The sequence below is a fragment of the Leguminivora glycinivorella genome, chromosome 6, assembly GCF_023078275.1.
Source record: "Leguminivora glycinivorella isolate SPB_JAAS2020 chromosome 6, LegGlyc_1.1, whole genome shotgun sequence".
Taxonomy (NCBI): Eukaryota; Metazoa; Arthropoda; class Insecta; order Lepidoptera; family Tortricidae; genus Leguminivora; species Leguminivora glycinivorella.
The window spans coordinates 17,904,941-17,921,909 of NC_062976.1; the positions used below are offsets into that span (position 1 = coordinate 17,904,941).

Sequence of the window (16,969 nt, forward strand, 5' to 3'; positions counted from 1 at the left end):
CGTCCAACGACCGTAATCAAATCGCCCATGCTAACTTGGAAGGGTGAACTACAGACAAATGCAGTCGCTATTCAGGTGGCTGCTATTTTCTTGCGGTAACTATACATAATCTAACCTAACCTTACCGTAGGACGGTAACTAAATGACATCATTTAGATTCACTCTACGTTCGAACTAAATTTAACCTAATAAGTAGACGCTAATATTTGCAAGATACTACGACATAACAAACAGAACTGACAGTACACACCGTGTAGTCATATTGTTACTTCGAGTGCATAGTTTACAATGTTTCATAGTATCTTAGGCCAAATAGCTCCACCGGGAATGCTCTCAGCAGCACAATGGAGGAGCCGGGCAAGTGTAATCAAGGAGCCATGTACGCGAGGCTGAGTGAAGTTCGTACGAGCCCGCCGTCCGCGTAGCTCGTAGCGATTAGGGCGAAGATTACAAGGATATGTGAGTGCTACGACGTAGCACTCCACTTTCAGCTTCTCTTGGAAAAGACGGACTTTTTAAAGATTAAGATTATGACTTGTTCGGGCAGTCATATGACAGTTGATTGTTTTAATACTTACTTAAATTACTTACGTACTTAAATTAAAAGTGCAATTATTTAAAAACACATTAATGTGGAGTCACAAAATGATAGCATTTCATTTAAATGGTATTCTTAAATCAAAAATCCTACTAATGAAAACAAAATTTTATTCTGTCATGTTCCATAAAAATGCCTATATATAACATACAAACTTCGCAACAAATTGCTAGAAGCCAGCAGTTATTTTACTTATGGATTTACAGGCGATTTTTTCGTTATCCAAAATATCAGAGCCAGATAATAAAGTTAGAAGTTATACGCTAACATAGCAAATACGACACAGATACGAAAAAATGTCAATATGGCACAATGTCGAGGAAGATATTAGCTGTCAATACGATGTCGAGGCTCGCGATGCGGGATCGCTCTGTGATCGGTTCGGAAATTAGGGGGTAGCCGGAGCGACATTTAGGGCCGGTTGCACCAAATCGTCTGGCACCGTTAAAACGTTCGTTAAATTTTATTGTATGGGAAGTTCCATAGACGTCTGCTGCGTGACGATGATGTGTCTGTCAAATGTGGTTGGTGCAACTGGCCCTTAATCTATCAGGATTAACGGATATTCCGAAATGGAACGTTTGTGTATGTATATGTGTATCGATTTTACTGCCCATCCTTTTTTTCTTTATTCTGAGCAATAAAACGCACTCGTGACATGGGAGTCTCAGCGAACTGAAAACTGAATTTGTGTTTTCCCTTTAGGTACCTATATAAAGTGGTACGTTTTGCCAGCCGTGGACACATTTGGTCCTTGATTCGCTGATTATGTTGTATTTTTATCTGTAATCTATCAAATTCTTCACCTTCACGTGAGTAATATAACTTTGATACAATTGAACGTTACTAAGTAAAGCAATGTTATAATTTAGCATTTCGGAATTTCTCCAGCACATTCGTGTTTAACTCGGTTCGCGTAATTGCGCTTAAAGAAATTTGACATGCAAAGGGTACGACGAGTGTGTGCTCTCAAACCGGCGGCTAGCACGAGAGCGCCACAGAATAACTTATAAACAACGGATTAACTATATAATTGACAATGTTTCATTCTTTGATGTCATCGTATTATGAACACATTTAAAAGTTTTGATTTTTGATCACACGGTAAATAATTTAGCCGCGACCACAACTAATGTAACCTGAGTCGCAACGTCGGAAATAAAAGTATTTAATTAAATAAATTCTAGACGCGGTTATAAATTGCTTAATTATATGACCAATACCTATGTATTTCCGAATCTCAAATATTTTATCACGAAGCTACGCAGCACTGCCTTAATTTAACGGTTTATAGCTACCAAGTAATCAAAACAACTCCGACCCAATCGCTCAAATTAATAAAGTAACTTCGGAAACGACTATTACCAATATTTGCACCAAAGGTTGTTGACTTTCTGTTGCCATCGCGCATCGCTCGAAATATCAACGTTCGGCGAAACGTCTACAACGTACAAGTCCAATTTACGGTATATTGCCGCTGTAGTGAGCCAATATGAAATAGTATATACCGAAGCCTATCTAACTTTCGTTTACGGGAGGCAAATAGAGACAAAGTTTATATTAGTTCGGTAAGTCCGTTTTCCTTCATCGAAGTAAAATAATAATTGTCCTTATGTCGGATAAAGTGGAATGAGCTAACATCGCTAAGTAATAATAAACATTGATTGGTGCCAAAACAAGTAGAACTGTGTATTTTCTTCACATAAAATTTACTGATAAATGACTGATTACGATTAAGTGACCTTTACTAGAATTTGAGAAATTGTTTTCGGTGTGCACGATCCTTGACTTGAAACTTAGAAAAGAACTGGTTTAAGACATCTCTGTTTCTAGTGAATTTTTTGTGTATGTAGGTACTTACTCGTATTCTCCAACCTCACGCTAGGCTCGCTGCTGAAAAAAGTTCCTAAAAGTAGTGAAATCTAAAACGAGTTATACAAGAAAACGGAATAGTACCTAAGTACTAAACATATTTATCTGCCTAACATGACTGCATACTCACGCCTGATGAAGATTTTCCATATGACTCGAAACATTTCGCCAATATATTTAAATATTTGACATATTACATTAAAATTTTCCCGTTTTTACTTTAAAGCGTGCTTTACACGGAGGTTCTGTTCTATAAGGTGGCCGTATGACCAGCGCCAGGGCAGGAAGGCGGCACTATTTCGCGACGTCGGCGACTGTTCCTTCCGTACTCGCGTTATCGCCTGATTTACGGCGTCACTCGAAACGACACTTTTTGTGGCGCTTCGCTGTTATTTGACGGTAAAGAGACCCATTTCCCTATTGATGTGTCAAATAGATCGGTAGAGGATAATTTAAATGGCGAAAATTGCACGATATTGAATAATTTAACTAATTATGAGACAAAGTGGCCGTATTTTATGTGATATAGAACAGTCTGTACCGACGTAGTCACAGAACTAAATCAAGATAGAAGGAAAAAGTGTATCTACTTCGCGTGCGGAAAAGTTAAATAGCGAGCAACATTGTTCGCCGCGCAAGTCAGTCTGCTCCCGACCGCTGCCTGCGAGTGACATACAGTGAAAAATACAAAATGGGTCGATATTCGATAATTAACTGTTCAAACACCACCAATAAAAGCAAGAGTGTTAAATAAAGTGTTTCCTATCATCGGTAAGTACCATTTGTCCTAAAATATTTTTTATTAAATAAAAAACACGATTTTCCTATTTTTATCATCAAAACATTAGCTGACGTACGGCCGTCAAACTAGTTTTCCATTGCGGCTTTAATTTGACGAGTCCGACTTGGCGTGCGTTTAAAACAAGCGATATAAAAATAGGCTATTCAAACTGTCGAGACAAAGTGAAGGTAGATTTGTTATTTTGTCCGTCGAACTCACGTCGAACTTAAGAATAGTGGTGCACCACGGAACTATATCGTCATGTATGCTGCGATTTCCTTATTCGATTTAAATCGATTTTGCGAAGCAGTGGAAATTATAATTATGTTTTTATATTGTTATGAAACTATACATATAAAGTACGAGTGAAAAGTAAATTTAACTTTAAAATAGGTTACAGTTACGGTATTAACGTTGAATTTGTGGTCGGCAAAACAAATACAAACATAATACGCTCTATATTTATTATGAATAAAAATAACTCTAAAAATGTGTTAATGTTTAATTATATTTATATACATATTACTAAAAGTTGTAACAAATAATATGAGGATAATGAAGTGAGTACATGGTCGATTTTCTTAAAAATATTACGAAATATTAACTAATATTAATATCTACCTACTAAAATCTTTGTTCCTGGCCTTAGGCAAATTATATACCTACTAGTGAATTGTTTGTCATCACACGAATACAGGTATATACTTACTTCATTTCACAACGAAGATGAACATCCGATATTTTTAACTTCGGCGGGCATCCCGCAAGCAACCTCCACAATCGATCGAATAGGTTACGCGGCGACAACGTTCCCATCACTAAAGTACACTCGTGACGTCATAGGCTCGACACAAAACGTTACACGCTCGGTTTCGCTGTTAATCGCCGAGCATTTTCCTTCTATCTTGATTTAGTTCTGTGGACGTAGTATTAGAATAAATCAACAAGCAGACCGTGATTAATGAAACAAATACTTATAAGCCAAATGCATGGTCTATTTGATGAGAAAATACAGTAATTACTTTGCCGTAAACTATGCACAAACAACGCTCTTATTCCCTCACAGCCGTAATCCGTCTCGACTCATCCATAGCTAAACATTTTTCTGACGTCAGCCAGACAATTAGGTTGGTTAGCTAGACTCGCAGCAGGGCGACGCGCGGGCTGCGCGTGTCGGCCGCCCCCGAGCTGTCGCCCCGCTGACGTCAGCTGATTCACCCGCAGCCTTCATTGACCGCCGGCTTTCACTAATCTTAGGGGACACGAGCTGAGCGTCACAGGCTTTTGTTACTAAATATAGGACGCTACGTCTCTGTGAAATCAAGAAAACCATTTCCTGTTCCGCATATTTTTATGAAATGAGACGCAACAAAATGCCGATAACAGACTTCAAGATTTCAAATGCATCCACTTTTCTTAATTCGGTTGTATGTTTGTTAAAGCTGTGTAGATACTAGTATGTGTGATATGCAGTTTAAATTCAGCGTTAATTTTCTTTAATACTCAATATATGTATAGGTATACGGGCACAATCGTTGTACCTACATATCTACTTTTATTAGGTTTTAGTTTTCATGGGCTGAAAAGTAGACTGTCTCGGATTTCACTATTTGTTCCTTATCCGTTTCTTAGCCAACTCAACGCTATTCTTATCATGTTCTTGGTTGGATAGTACCTAAGTTTTCTTTAACAAAGTTAGTTTACTTTTATTTACTTACTGCAGCTTGCCATGGAAATGTATGTTATCTTTCGCGAGCAGTTAAAAAACTGAATGATCTGCATTTAAGATAAGGAACAACTTGCTTTTGTTAAAAACATGGTGCACTGTAAAGTACCAATGTATTGTAACTTTTACTGCATAATACAGTACATCAACTCCTTTGATATCGTTAAGATATTCCGTTTTTCGTGATATTTAAATCAAAGCCAAACGTTTAACACTTTCGAAACCGGGCTCTACGCGGCGCTACGACATTTTCGCTACATACGGGGAAACCCATGTAATCGGCTACGCTTCTACGAGCGGTGTACCCGACAGTCGGGTTCTTGGTAGCGAAAGTGTTAATTGATGTAAGGTACAGTGGGGCAAATCTCGACGGGGGAAGGGGGGGACTGGTTAATTTTTTCCATGTTTTACAATGTTTGCATTATTAAATAGAGTGTCCACCGCCACCGGCTATATATGGTAGGCGTGGATACATGTAGAACTCAACATCATAGTGTAATAATGAAAAAAATGGATTAGTTACAATTGCACCCCAGTCGAGATTTGCCCCGCTGTACCTTATTTAATTTATGATGATTGTTGACTTTTTGACAACATTGCGTAGATACTTAACATTTGTTCGGTCAGAGTAATCAGAGAATAGAACGAAATTATTCCTACTTTAAACAGTTTAAAGCTACTGCAGAATTTATATATCTCTCTTACCTAAATAGCAGTAGTTAAATAATACATGGAGTCTAAGTAGTGTGCTGTAAGTTATTTCCGTCGATTTACTTCTCTCGTATAAATAAGTAATGCGTCATCCATTTCCTCAATTGAATCCTCGTTACGTAGCGCTCGTTGGAGGTTTTGTGTTGATTTATATACATAAATAGGTACCTATAGTTGATCATTAAATAAGACTTGGATAACGATATCTCAATGACAAAATATGTAATATTACTTTATAGGTAGTTACCTCTACTCTCTCTGTAAGAAGATTTACAATGAATATGAGCACTATATCTCTCTGTATAATTAGTACGTCGTTCCTTCGTTTGTAAGTTTGCTACATGTTTAGTAACACGGTAACGACGACTACACTTAACACGTTCACTGCGGTAGGGGTCTATAGACCTCTTACGAACTATGGTTAGTTACGAGATATGTTAATTGCCGCAGCGAAGGTGTTAAGACAGTTGCTTTTAAAACTTTCGGGCGGATAAGACGTCTATAGATGTGTTTCTATTGCAATATTGTAAGAAAGAATTATTTTATTACTTAGATGCTGAAGTCGTGTCGGCAGCTGACGATGACGGTGCGCACGGCGGGCGCGCTGGTGGGGCGTGCGTCGTGCTCCTGGATGGACCGCTACGGGCGGCCCGCGTCGCCGCCGCCGCCGCGCCAGTCTCGCTCCGCCAGCAAAGACCGCTCGATACGCAGGGTAAGTACAAGCCTCATCAGTAGCCTCAGGTGTCTTTATTGATACTGACCATGGCAGTGTGCTTGTGGATGGACCGATACGGCGCTCGCACGTCGCCTCCGCCGCGTCAGTCGCGCTCCGTCTGTAAGGGCCGTTTGATACGTAGGGCAACTACACGTCAGAGCTGTAGCGGTGTCTCGACTGATACTGGAGGTGACAGTGTGCTGATGGACCGCTACAGGCGCCACGCGTCGATCGTGCTCCCCCTGTAAGGACCCCTAGATAAGCAGGTTAGCCATACGCCACACTTGTAGCGGTACGTGACTCCTACAGACGCTAATGATGGCGGTGGGCAAAGGAGCATTCCGAGAATGACATCCTAATTTCCTCTACAAGGTCGAAAATAATGTTTTTTAAAGATCATGTTACGTTGCATCTGTCATTCTGAATATTCCGATACGTATTTTCTTTTCGATATCATCCATTTATTCATATTATATTATAACTGGTTCTACCCATACATAAATATCTGTCTAGTTTTATCCGTGTATACCTACGATAATAGGATTTTCGCTGCTCACAAACAAAACACTGTGCATATAGCTTTCCATAAACCTGGTAATACAGTGGAGCAAAACAATCGTAAGTAAGTACCTATTACAGTTCTAAAGTGACATTTGTGACCGATCCTATCGTAGTTCAGTCCATTGTTTGCCACCTAATCTAAGTTAGTCTTGTGACACTGCCATCTAAATGCATAATTATATGAGATGGGAGCAGTTTATCCACGGAAGCGCAGTTCGCCGGTTAGATGCTCGTGCCGGCAACAATAACAAACTTGTCTCCGCTTGGCACCGAATCAAAACTCGATTAAAACTTGCTGCAAATCAATGGCAGGAAATATGAATGTTAAATTGATGCCGACTGGAAAGGGTACTTGATATCTACAGTATCGCAATTACACATACAGATTCATATGTAGGTAGTGTAGACTTTTGTGGTGCTTATTTCCATAATATAAGAATGTTCTATAATAAAACAGAAACCTACCTTGTACATAATTACAGAACTGTACATCTAGTAGTACAAGTCACATTACTCGAAATCTAATATTTAATTAATACTTTATCGGTGAATTATTCGTTATATTGCCAAAGGCAATACGGTAAGTATGTACACTAAAATGTTTATTTGGGCCAGACATTTCTAATAACCGACGATTTTAGGGTTTCATAAAATTTACGCGCAATATCAGGGTCGTAAATACGCGTACTTAAGTAATATACACATAAGGGCGGGAGGGCACGTGGCGGTATGCTAATCGTGGTCTACGGCCACTAAACTGCCGTTAGTGCCCATAATGAGCCTGCTCACACGTCTCCACTGCGCTTGTAGACATGCTGTTATTATACTAATTAAGTAATTAGGTAATAGCAGTAAATACTCAATGCTGGACTGAAACGAAGAGGCTACAGGAGCGAAAATGCTAAAATGGAAAGGAGCCCCCCTTTCAATTTGGGAGTTTTAGTTAAATATACTAGTGTTATTAACTAGATTTATCGAAAAAAAATTGTCCCTACAGAACAACTCAGTTAAAAGATATTGCGAAAAAATCTTTAAAATCGAGGTTCCGCTCTGGACTGTTTCCTCCTTCAAAACTTAATCAATCGTAACGAAATTTGAGAATCTGAATAACAATGAAATAATCTGTGTCGGACCGTTTAGTTTTTTTGGCTAATTGTTACCAATTTTTAATACTATACCTTTTTGCGACATAATCAATAAAGCCGTTTTTGGAAATTTTTGATGGGCTCTAGCGACTTCAAAATAAGAATATCAAAAAAATCATAACGCTCCGACACAGATAAAAATTATAATAATCTGTGTTGAAAAAAATCATTGCTCTATCGTCAAAAACCAGGGAGGAAATAGTCGAGAGCGTTTGTATGGAGAATTGACCCCTCCCGTATCGTCTTAAGTGAAGTAGGGATATTTTAAGCTAATTTTAGTCACCCGTACAATTTTGTCCCCATTTTCAAGTGCTGAAATAGGTACCCGTAAAATTACCTTAGCTAGTGCGAGTACATAGAGAGACAACAGGGAAATTAGGTAGTTTTTCTGTTTGTTTAAAAATGATTAATTGACTTGGTATGTTTAGGTGGACCTTTGTATCGAACCGGGGCAGTCGCTCGGGCTGATGATCCGCGGCGGGCTGGAGTACAGCCTCGGCATCTACATCACGGGCGTCGACAAGGACTCGGTGGCCGACAGAGCTGGTTTGATGGTGAGTCTTCTATTTTTTTATTATCTGTTGTTAAACATTTTCAACAGCCTTTTGGGTCAAACAATCACGTGTGCGTAGCCGAATCCACAACGCTCACGATAATATCTCTTTCGTAGCTAGCTATCTCTATCAGTATCGCTCTTGCGTATTGGAACGCCAGAACTAAACTACATTTCTGCGGCGTTTCGCATCGCAGAAATGCCATTCGGCTACGGGGCCTGATCAGAGAACTTGTGGCGTCTCTCTGCAAAAGTCGCGCTCGCTGCAATATTCTTACAGCTGGCGCTTACCGTCTGCTCGTAGGCAACTGAGGAAATTTGTATCGATTCTACAACGCGTTCCGCAAGTCAGTCGTATATAATATTATACTAACTTCTGTTAATCTCTCTATTTAAGGGGTTTGCGCTATATATATATAGCCATCCATCCTCACCTCACCACAAACTTATTCGATTTTAAATGCCGCCTTCTGTCCGCCCCCAATCAAGTTTATTACATAATTTTACTGTGAACCTTATACATTGTCATTATATAGGTTGTTAACTTGTTAATGACCTATAAATGTTTTATGTTAATATTTTATCTAAACCGAAGTGTACTTAGAAGGATAGAGTGAGTTCTATTCTTATAACTCTTATAAGCTACATGGTAAGGTATTAAATTCCGATGTAGGTATATAAATATACTTATATCTGAATATAAATATATTTAAATTTGTTCCTTCCTTGTCCCCGAAACATTGTTTTTCTACTTGTCGACTGTAATCTGTCAATTAGGACACCACAGGCTAAACTATAAGTGCTAACTTTTCAGTGTTGGATACTCTATGGCAGTTCCAACTCAATTATAACAAGCTCATTATAGTTGACTTTAGTTAACTGTAATAATTTCAAAAATAGAACTTCATACAATTTCTTTACTAATTTGCGATACCTGGCAAATTTTCCTGCATCTGAAACACATTTTTTTTATCTGTCGCGTTATCGGCCAATCAGAGACGGTTATTACAAACAATTGGTTGCTAGGTAATTCGATGTTGATACAACGGTGAACGACTCTATTAACATTAATTTTAACTTGCATGAATGATGATATTTCCGTCCATTTATGATGAAGATGATGACTCGTAGAAAAAGTATTGTATACAATAGTGATATAATTAAGCTTTTCACTCTCGTACCGTACTATTAGCCACTCAGCAAGCTTCGTGGCCTAAACATGGTACTCGACTGAAAAGTTTTGTATTATATCACGATTGTATAAAATACTATTAAAAATACTATGTACAAACAATAAACGATACCGTGACGGTTATCTAACCCTTGGAAGTGGCCGTCGCAACTGTTCGCAGATGTTTAAGATTGCAGATACGTACGTTTTCTAAATAGAAATTATTGCTCACATCAAAGGCTTAACGGATTTCCTTTATCCTTCGTGTAAAAAGTAGGTCAGTGAAGGCTGCTGACAAGACATAGGGATATTATTGCAATTGCTTGCCAAGCACAGAGATTCGACTCAGGGGACCTGCAGTATGCGCCTTTGAGAACACTTCACTAATGTCGCTTATGAATGCTGACAGTTTTTCTAAGGAGATTACCTACTTAGCCAACACGTGAAAGTTATAACCCTCCGCATGTTTTCGATAACGGCGACCTTGGCAATCAAGGGACATTCTTTTCATGAGCTTTTATGTGGCTGAGCAGTGACCTGGCCACACTTGCTCTTAAACGAATCTCATAAACTGTATTTAGGACAAAATTGGGCTTCAGTCTTGTTAATAAATAATTTCAAATAATTAATAATTTATTTAATCGTAAGTACCTAACTCGAGCTTAAGAATGCAGATGTAACACATCTGTGTTACAGTCTTAGAATGTTATGATTATTGTTTCACATGACAAGAACGGATCAGATTTTCAAGAGCATGTCGGTATATGTATGATCAATTGACCATAATAGTACATAGTAGCTATTTATAATTACTACATATAGGGTTATATACCTATATTAGACTTATATTGACCGGGATATAGACCGTGATTACCTTTTTGATTTTTGTCGAAAAGGTAATCACGGTCTATATCCCGGTCAATATAAGTCTAATGAAAATAACCGTGAATCATTCAAAACTCTTATATACCTATATTTTATACATATATGTACTTCACAAAATTTTTGACGCTAACAATTAATTATGACGATTAGTCTATTAAGAGAAAGGACAAGTTAAGTGGCTATTCTTGTTTTATATTTATTTTAAGAATTTTGTACTACAGTCAAGTTAAATAACAATTTGGAAACTATTATGCAGATGAAAGCTATAAAAATTACAAAACTTCAATCACCCTGACATTGACTTTTGCTTAGAAAGAAGATAACGTTTTAGTTTTACTTTAAAAGACAGTAAAGAAGCAAGTTGCCTAAAAGGTGGTGGTAGGTTGTTCCGGCATTTCGTGGCAGTGTACTTAAAACTGCCCCGAAATGCTGCTGTTTTGTGTTTAGGACATATGAGAAGCGTAGAAAGCCTTTGGCGCTGAAAGAATCGAAGTTTGTCATACAGGTATCGAGGTGCTTGATACTTTACAACACCAAATAGTAGGCAAGCAAAATGGAGAAAGCGCCTGGATTCCATGTTCATCAGATCACTTCTGTTAAGATACGGGGTTACGTGAGTTCTTGGTGGGATTATGAAACAAAAACGAGCACAGGCATTTTGAACTCTCTGAATTACTTTCTTTGTGTGAGATAAAAGACAGGAACCTATAACCGTGTCAGCAATTAAGTTTAGATAATATAAGTGATTCACATAGTGAGATTCTAAGGTCTATGGATAAATAATTTCTAACTTGATAAAGAACCTTAAGCCTATAGAAACAATTCCTAGCAACATCGCAAACATGATTATGAAATCTTAAGTTTTGATCCATGATCACTCCTAGATTCTTGGCTTCTATGACTTGTTCAATGATACTATCTCCTATTTTCAATTGTGGCACAAACTTATTGATTTGTTGTATTTGTTTCTTTGTGCCTATAACCATAAACTTTGATTTATTTGGATTTAAGACTAGGTTATGTCGTGAGCACCAATCAGCTATATGGCTCAGATCCCGGTTAATTTCATCTACCGCGGAGAGGGTTTCACTAGGGCGACATGGCAAATAGAGTTGGAGGTCGTCCGCATAGATATGGTAGTTACATTTCTTTATACAGCTAACTATATCCGCGCTATACAAAATGAACAATATTGGCCCCAATATCGAACCTTGCGGAACTCCGCGCGGAACAAGCGAGGCGGCAGAACAACTATTAATACCACTTTCATTGCAGAGTTCTACTCTTTGAGCTTTTCAGCTTTGGAACAATTTATATAACCATTTCCATACTTAAGCTTTGGAACAATGAGATGAGATACTCGTCGCTTGGATAAAAAGGTTTGTAGGATGAATTCATCTTCGATTTTCGATGTTCACGTTACCCCCTGGTTAGCCCGAGGCGATTGCTCCTACGTAAGAATACAGGGCCGACGTATTGTGTGGGTATATCGAGGCAGCGCCCGTCTGTCGCTTGTGAAAGTTTTATCATGCTCTTATTTTGCGAGCGGCGGTTCCAGCAAACTGCCACGGGCAGGGCAAAGGATGACAAAAAAAAAATATGAACATCCCAGTTTTAAATTGCTTTTAAGACGAGTAGCCTTAGTAAACTCGTCTACCGGGACACCGTGACACTTTAAGAGGTAAAGCCTAGTCCTATTTTAAAAACTAACTGTAACCTACAGTTTTAGTAGTTTTAACAGGTACCTACGGCAATACAATCGCTTCGCTCGTGGTTCAACTATAGAATCCTTTCACTTGCTCGTTTTTCAATTCCACACTCGGCGTTAAAATACAACTTTGCCCCCTTGTATAACAAATAACGTCCACGTGGGAGATGATCGGACGAATTAGTGGCAACGGCAGGTCCAAAATGGACAGAGACAGCTCAAGACAGAGAGGAGTGGAATTCCTTGGTCCGAGGCTTTTACCCGAAAGGGGCCCACATATTTATTTTAAGTGAATTTTTTTTCTCTTATTGTAAATTATTTCTCATTTATGTTTTAAGTATGTGTGGTTAAAGCTTTTTTTATTTATTTTTTTATTTTTTTATTTATTTTATTTTATTTTCACTAAATAACTTACCATGCACGAAATAAAGCATCAGTTTATAAGTCTTATTTTTATCACACCAACACGTCGGTAAAGGGTACAAACGAACTTTATCATATAAATTCCATATGAACAAGTTTATTATTTTGACAGTTCTTAAAAAGGGATTTGACTAAATCTTTACACGAGCAATCAGCGATCTCGGAAACAGCTCTGACGATTTCACTGAAGTTTGTTGTGGGGATTTTCGGGTGTGAACAATCGATCTAGCTGTCTTAGGTATTACCAGGAAACGCGTATTTTCTAGTCTTCGAAGTCCGAGCGAAGTTTGGCCGCCCAGGCGTCGTAGCCGAATGGAATTTCTGCGACGCGAAACGAAAACGAAAGGTAGTCTGGCTCTGTCGCGCCAATATGCAAGAGCGATAGAGATAGATATCTACGAGCGTTTCGTTTCCTGAGCACACAGACCTGTGTAAATTAAATTAGCAACCTAGAATAAGGCAAATGTAAATTAAACTAGCAAACTAGAATAAGGCAAGGCTAACAGGTCGTATTTTCCAATTGTGTCGCTTAACTTCAAGCCTGGGTAAATTCATTCTGCTTTAAGGTTGAATATATAAAAAAATATAACATGATCTGAAAGATAATCAACCTTATAGCAGAATGGATTTACCCAATTTTGAAGTTAAGCGACAAAATTCACATCCTTATAACGAAGTCGATCTAGGCGGATCTAGTAGTTTATATCATAATCCTTCAGCATAGTTATGAAACTGAATGTTTTACATACTGATATTTAGATTAAGATTGTTTTAAAAAATTTCTCACTCAGGTAAAATGGAAAAGTTTAATTTTTGTTTCATATTTTCACAATTTATTAAGAATTTCATAAATGACCTATCACTGCAATGTCACAGTTTCGTTTTCTTTTCAGCCCCTTATTTGCCAAGAGTGGCACTAATACTGTTAAATACATTCCAATTTATATAAATGACCTTCTAACTCATTCCCAACATGATATGTTATGCAGATGATACAGTGGTAACATTTAGTGGGAAAACCTGGGAAGAAACGTTCTCAATGGCCAATAGCAAAAATTGTGTCATGGCTTGACTGTAACCTCCTTACACTAAATGTAGATAAAACATATTTCCCCTCACTATAGCGAGGAAACTACATGCGTTTATCATTGCTTCCAGTAGTTCCACAGGCGGTAAATCATCTTTATTACTAGTTCATCTACTTTTATCAATTTTAAAGCAGTTAATTTGACTTATTCACAAATTACTTTACCCAATGGATAAAATGACCCGCTGGTAAAACAAAACACGTACGAGCTTGAGGGGAAAAACATATTATATCCCTTTCAGCAAAACAGTTTTAACCGCTCCATCAATATTCGAACACTTAACCCTTCATAACTGTAATAAAACAGGTTCACCTTGTTCCTCTGCAACTATATTAATAGGTGCTCGACAGTTAAGTACCTAGGTCTCCTCATTGCCCAACACCTATCCTTCAAAAGTCACATACAAACCCTGTCAAAGCGAGTAAGAAAGATAATCTTTATTGTTAAACGTCTCCGCGATTGCACTCCAATAAACATAATACAAATGGTTTACTATGCCTTATGTCAATCCACCATCCAATACTGTATTGCAGTTTGGGAAGGAGCCTGCAAAACTACCCTGCTGGACCTTGAACGTGCCCAAAGGGCTGTCATAAAAGTCATGCTCAGGAAACCTTTCCGCTACCCAACTGAAATCCTGTACAAAGAAAGCAAACTTTTAACAGTTAGGCAATTGTACATAATGAAGGCGGTCACTCGCACTCATGCACTGATGCTTAAATCAACGCTACATGAAGAACTATTAAAGCGAAGGATTTACCGGGTTCCCCTTCCAAAGACCAGCTCAACTGTTGCTAAGTTTCAGAAACAGACTTGTAAATATAGTTTGTAGTTACTAGTATTTCTAATTATTGCATGCCTTTTAAAAGACCAAAAATTATGTTCGTTCTTAGTTTTACCTATCTCTATTACTTCTTTGGAGAAACTACAGTGTAACTTAAAATTGAAATAGCTACTCCTGACCTCTCTATGGCTCCTAAGATACAGGCTCGGCCTAGTTTAGGAACCACTGTCTTAACCCTTGTTGTAATGCTTTTGCCTCAATAAACGATTTTCATTTTCATTTTTCATTTTCATTTTCATTTTAAACGATACCTCAGGAACCTAAGCACAAATAATGTGACGAAACTTGCGATTTGTCAAATTTGGTTTTGCTCCAACATGGGAATAAAAATATCGGACAGATTTTTATTTGTAGAGCGTATATTTTTGCCATTTTCAAAGAGTAAAAGAAATTGCCGATGAGCAAAGAGCTAAACGGATTAAGACTTGCTCTTAGGTAATCGAAATATAAGTATTAACCTGGCACCGGTTCAGCTTAGGTGCGATTAAGAGAAAACGTGGAAACATTTACTCTCTGCAATTGGCGGTCGAAGCGAGGTGTGGTGCAAATTTATGGTGTTTGAGCTTCCTCGCCCGCGGCCGCACGTCACATCCGAAACTCATAACTTTGCCAACCAACTTCAACAATGTTTTAAGAATTTTCATCAAACGAGAAAATCGCTGCGCGGTTATTTATAACCAGATTTAATTAGGAAACTTCTTCAAATTTATTTTGTATAATCCACAAGTTAGAAAATAACTTTCACCGTCTCGCGTAGGTATACAGTCACCTGCGGCTGCGATGATATTATTACGAAGACGGCAAAATATCTCACACGCTTTTATGGTTCTCCAAATAAAATTATATCAGCAGCCTGGCGTGTGTGTAGTTGCGAGTTTACTTATGAGTATTCATGTATTAATAGAAACTTGGTAATAACTCACAATAATTTGTATTCTGTTCACTAGAATATACGAGTACAATTATTTGACGTCAATCTATGTAAGTATATTGGCAAATACATCATAGGACGAACTTGAATTTACAAACTAAATTCTCTGAGGACTTGGCTAAGATTGCTACTAGTACCTTTGGCTCATTATTAATATTATTATATATTATAGTTTTTGGCTCTCCAGATACAATTGAATAAAATAATTAACACAAATTGTGCAAACACGAGTTTTGTAACTTGATTATAATTCCGATGCTGAAAAGCAGGACCATTACCTATAGTTAATTTTAAGTCTTGCCAGTAAAGGATTAAAACTAAAAATAATATGTAGTTGACTTTGCAAACCAGGAATAAATGAATTTAATACTGACGCTCCAGGAAATAATGAATTTAATACAGCACAATATACCTTTGTTTCATCTAGGTGGGCGACCAAATTCTGGAAGTGAACGGGCAGTCGTTCGTGGACGTGACGCACGATGAAGCCGTCGCACAGCTCAAGTACCACAAGCGGATGTCGCTGCTAGTGCGAGACGTGGGCAAGGTGCCGCACGCTTGCACCGCCTACGGGGAGCGAGATGCAACGCCAAGGTATGTGGTATCCATCCGTGGATGTGGCGCATGACGAGGCCGTCAGCTCAAGTACCACAAGCGAATATAGCTGCTAGTGCGAGACGTGGGCAAGGGAGCGTTCTGCTCCTGAAAAAAAAATAATACACACGCATGAAGGCTTTCCTTATGAATAACATGTTGTTTGTTTTTAGAATAAGCGGTTGGGGTAAGAGAAGAGGCGCGGCATCGACAGCAGTGGAGCAGAAGGCGCGTTCGTTACTTCCGCAAAGCGACCTGCCCGCGCTAGCGTACTACATGGAGGAGTACGCGTCGCGGCGGCTCGCTACTGACGCTTTCCTCACCGTGCTTCGTGATCTGCTCGACACGCCACAAAAAGTAAGTCATGTCAACCTTTCCCTGTTGTAGAACGATCTGTCCGTGCTGGCGTATGGAGATATTGCGGCACGGTGCGATGCTTTCCTCGCCATACCTGGCCATCTGCTCGGCACGCCGCAGAAAGTAAACCATGTTGATCAGTCTCCACTATGATGGTGTATCTACCCGGCGCAAGTAGCTCACCAGCTCACCACTGATGTCTGTCACTGTGTTTGTACAGGGGGCCGGCCTAGGTGTAAGTAGGTACTAATGGTCACATGACTTTTCGTACCATCAGCAGGCACGTTTACCATTCTTAGACTTGCG

General features: G+C 38.7%; 1 protein-coding gene across 7 annotated transcripts in view; it reads left to right on the plus strand.

Annotated features, from left to right (window-relative positions):
* Positions 1–16,969, plus strand: part of LOC125226786 (whirlin) — a 137,763-nt gene that overhangs the window by 68,707 nt on the left and 52,087 nt on the right. For all 7 annotated transcript variants that reach the window (XM_048130874.1, XM_048130875.1, XM_048130876.1 and 4 more), the window contains exons 7-10: positions 6,242–6,400; positions 8,538–8,663; positions 16,140–16,306; positions 16,480–16,663. In XM_048130874.1, coding sequence (XP_047986831.1) covers positions 6,242–6,400; positions 8,538–8,663; positions 16,140–16,306; positions 16,480–16,663 — 636 coding nt within the window. The remainder of the gene's footprint in view (positions 1–6,241; positions 6,401–8,537; positions 8,664–16,139; positions 16,307–16,479; positions 16,664–16,969) is intronic.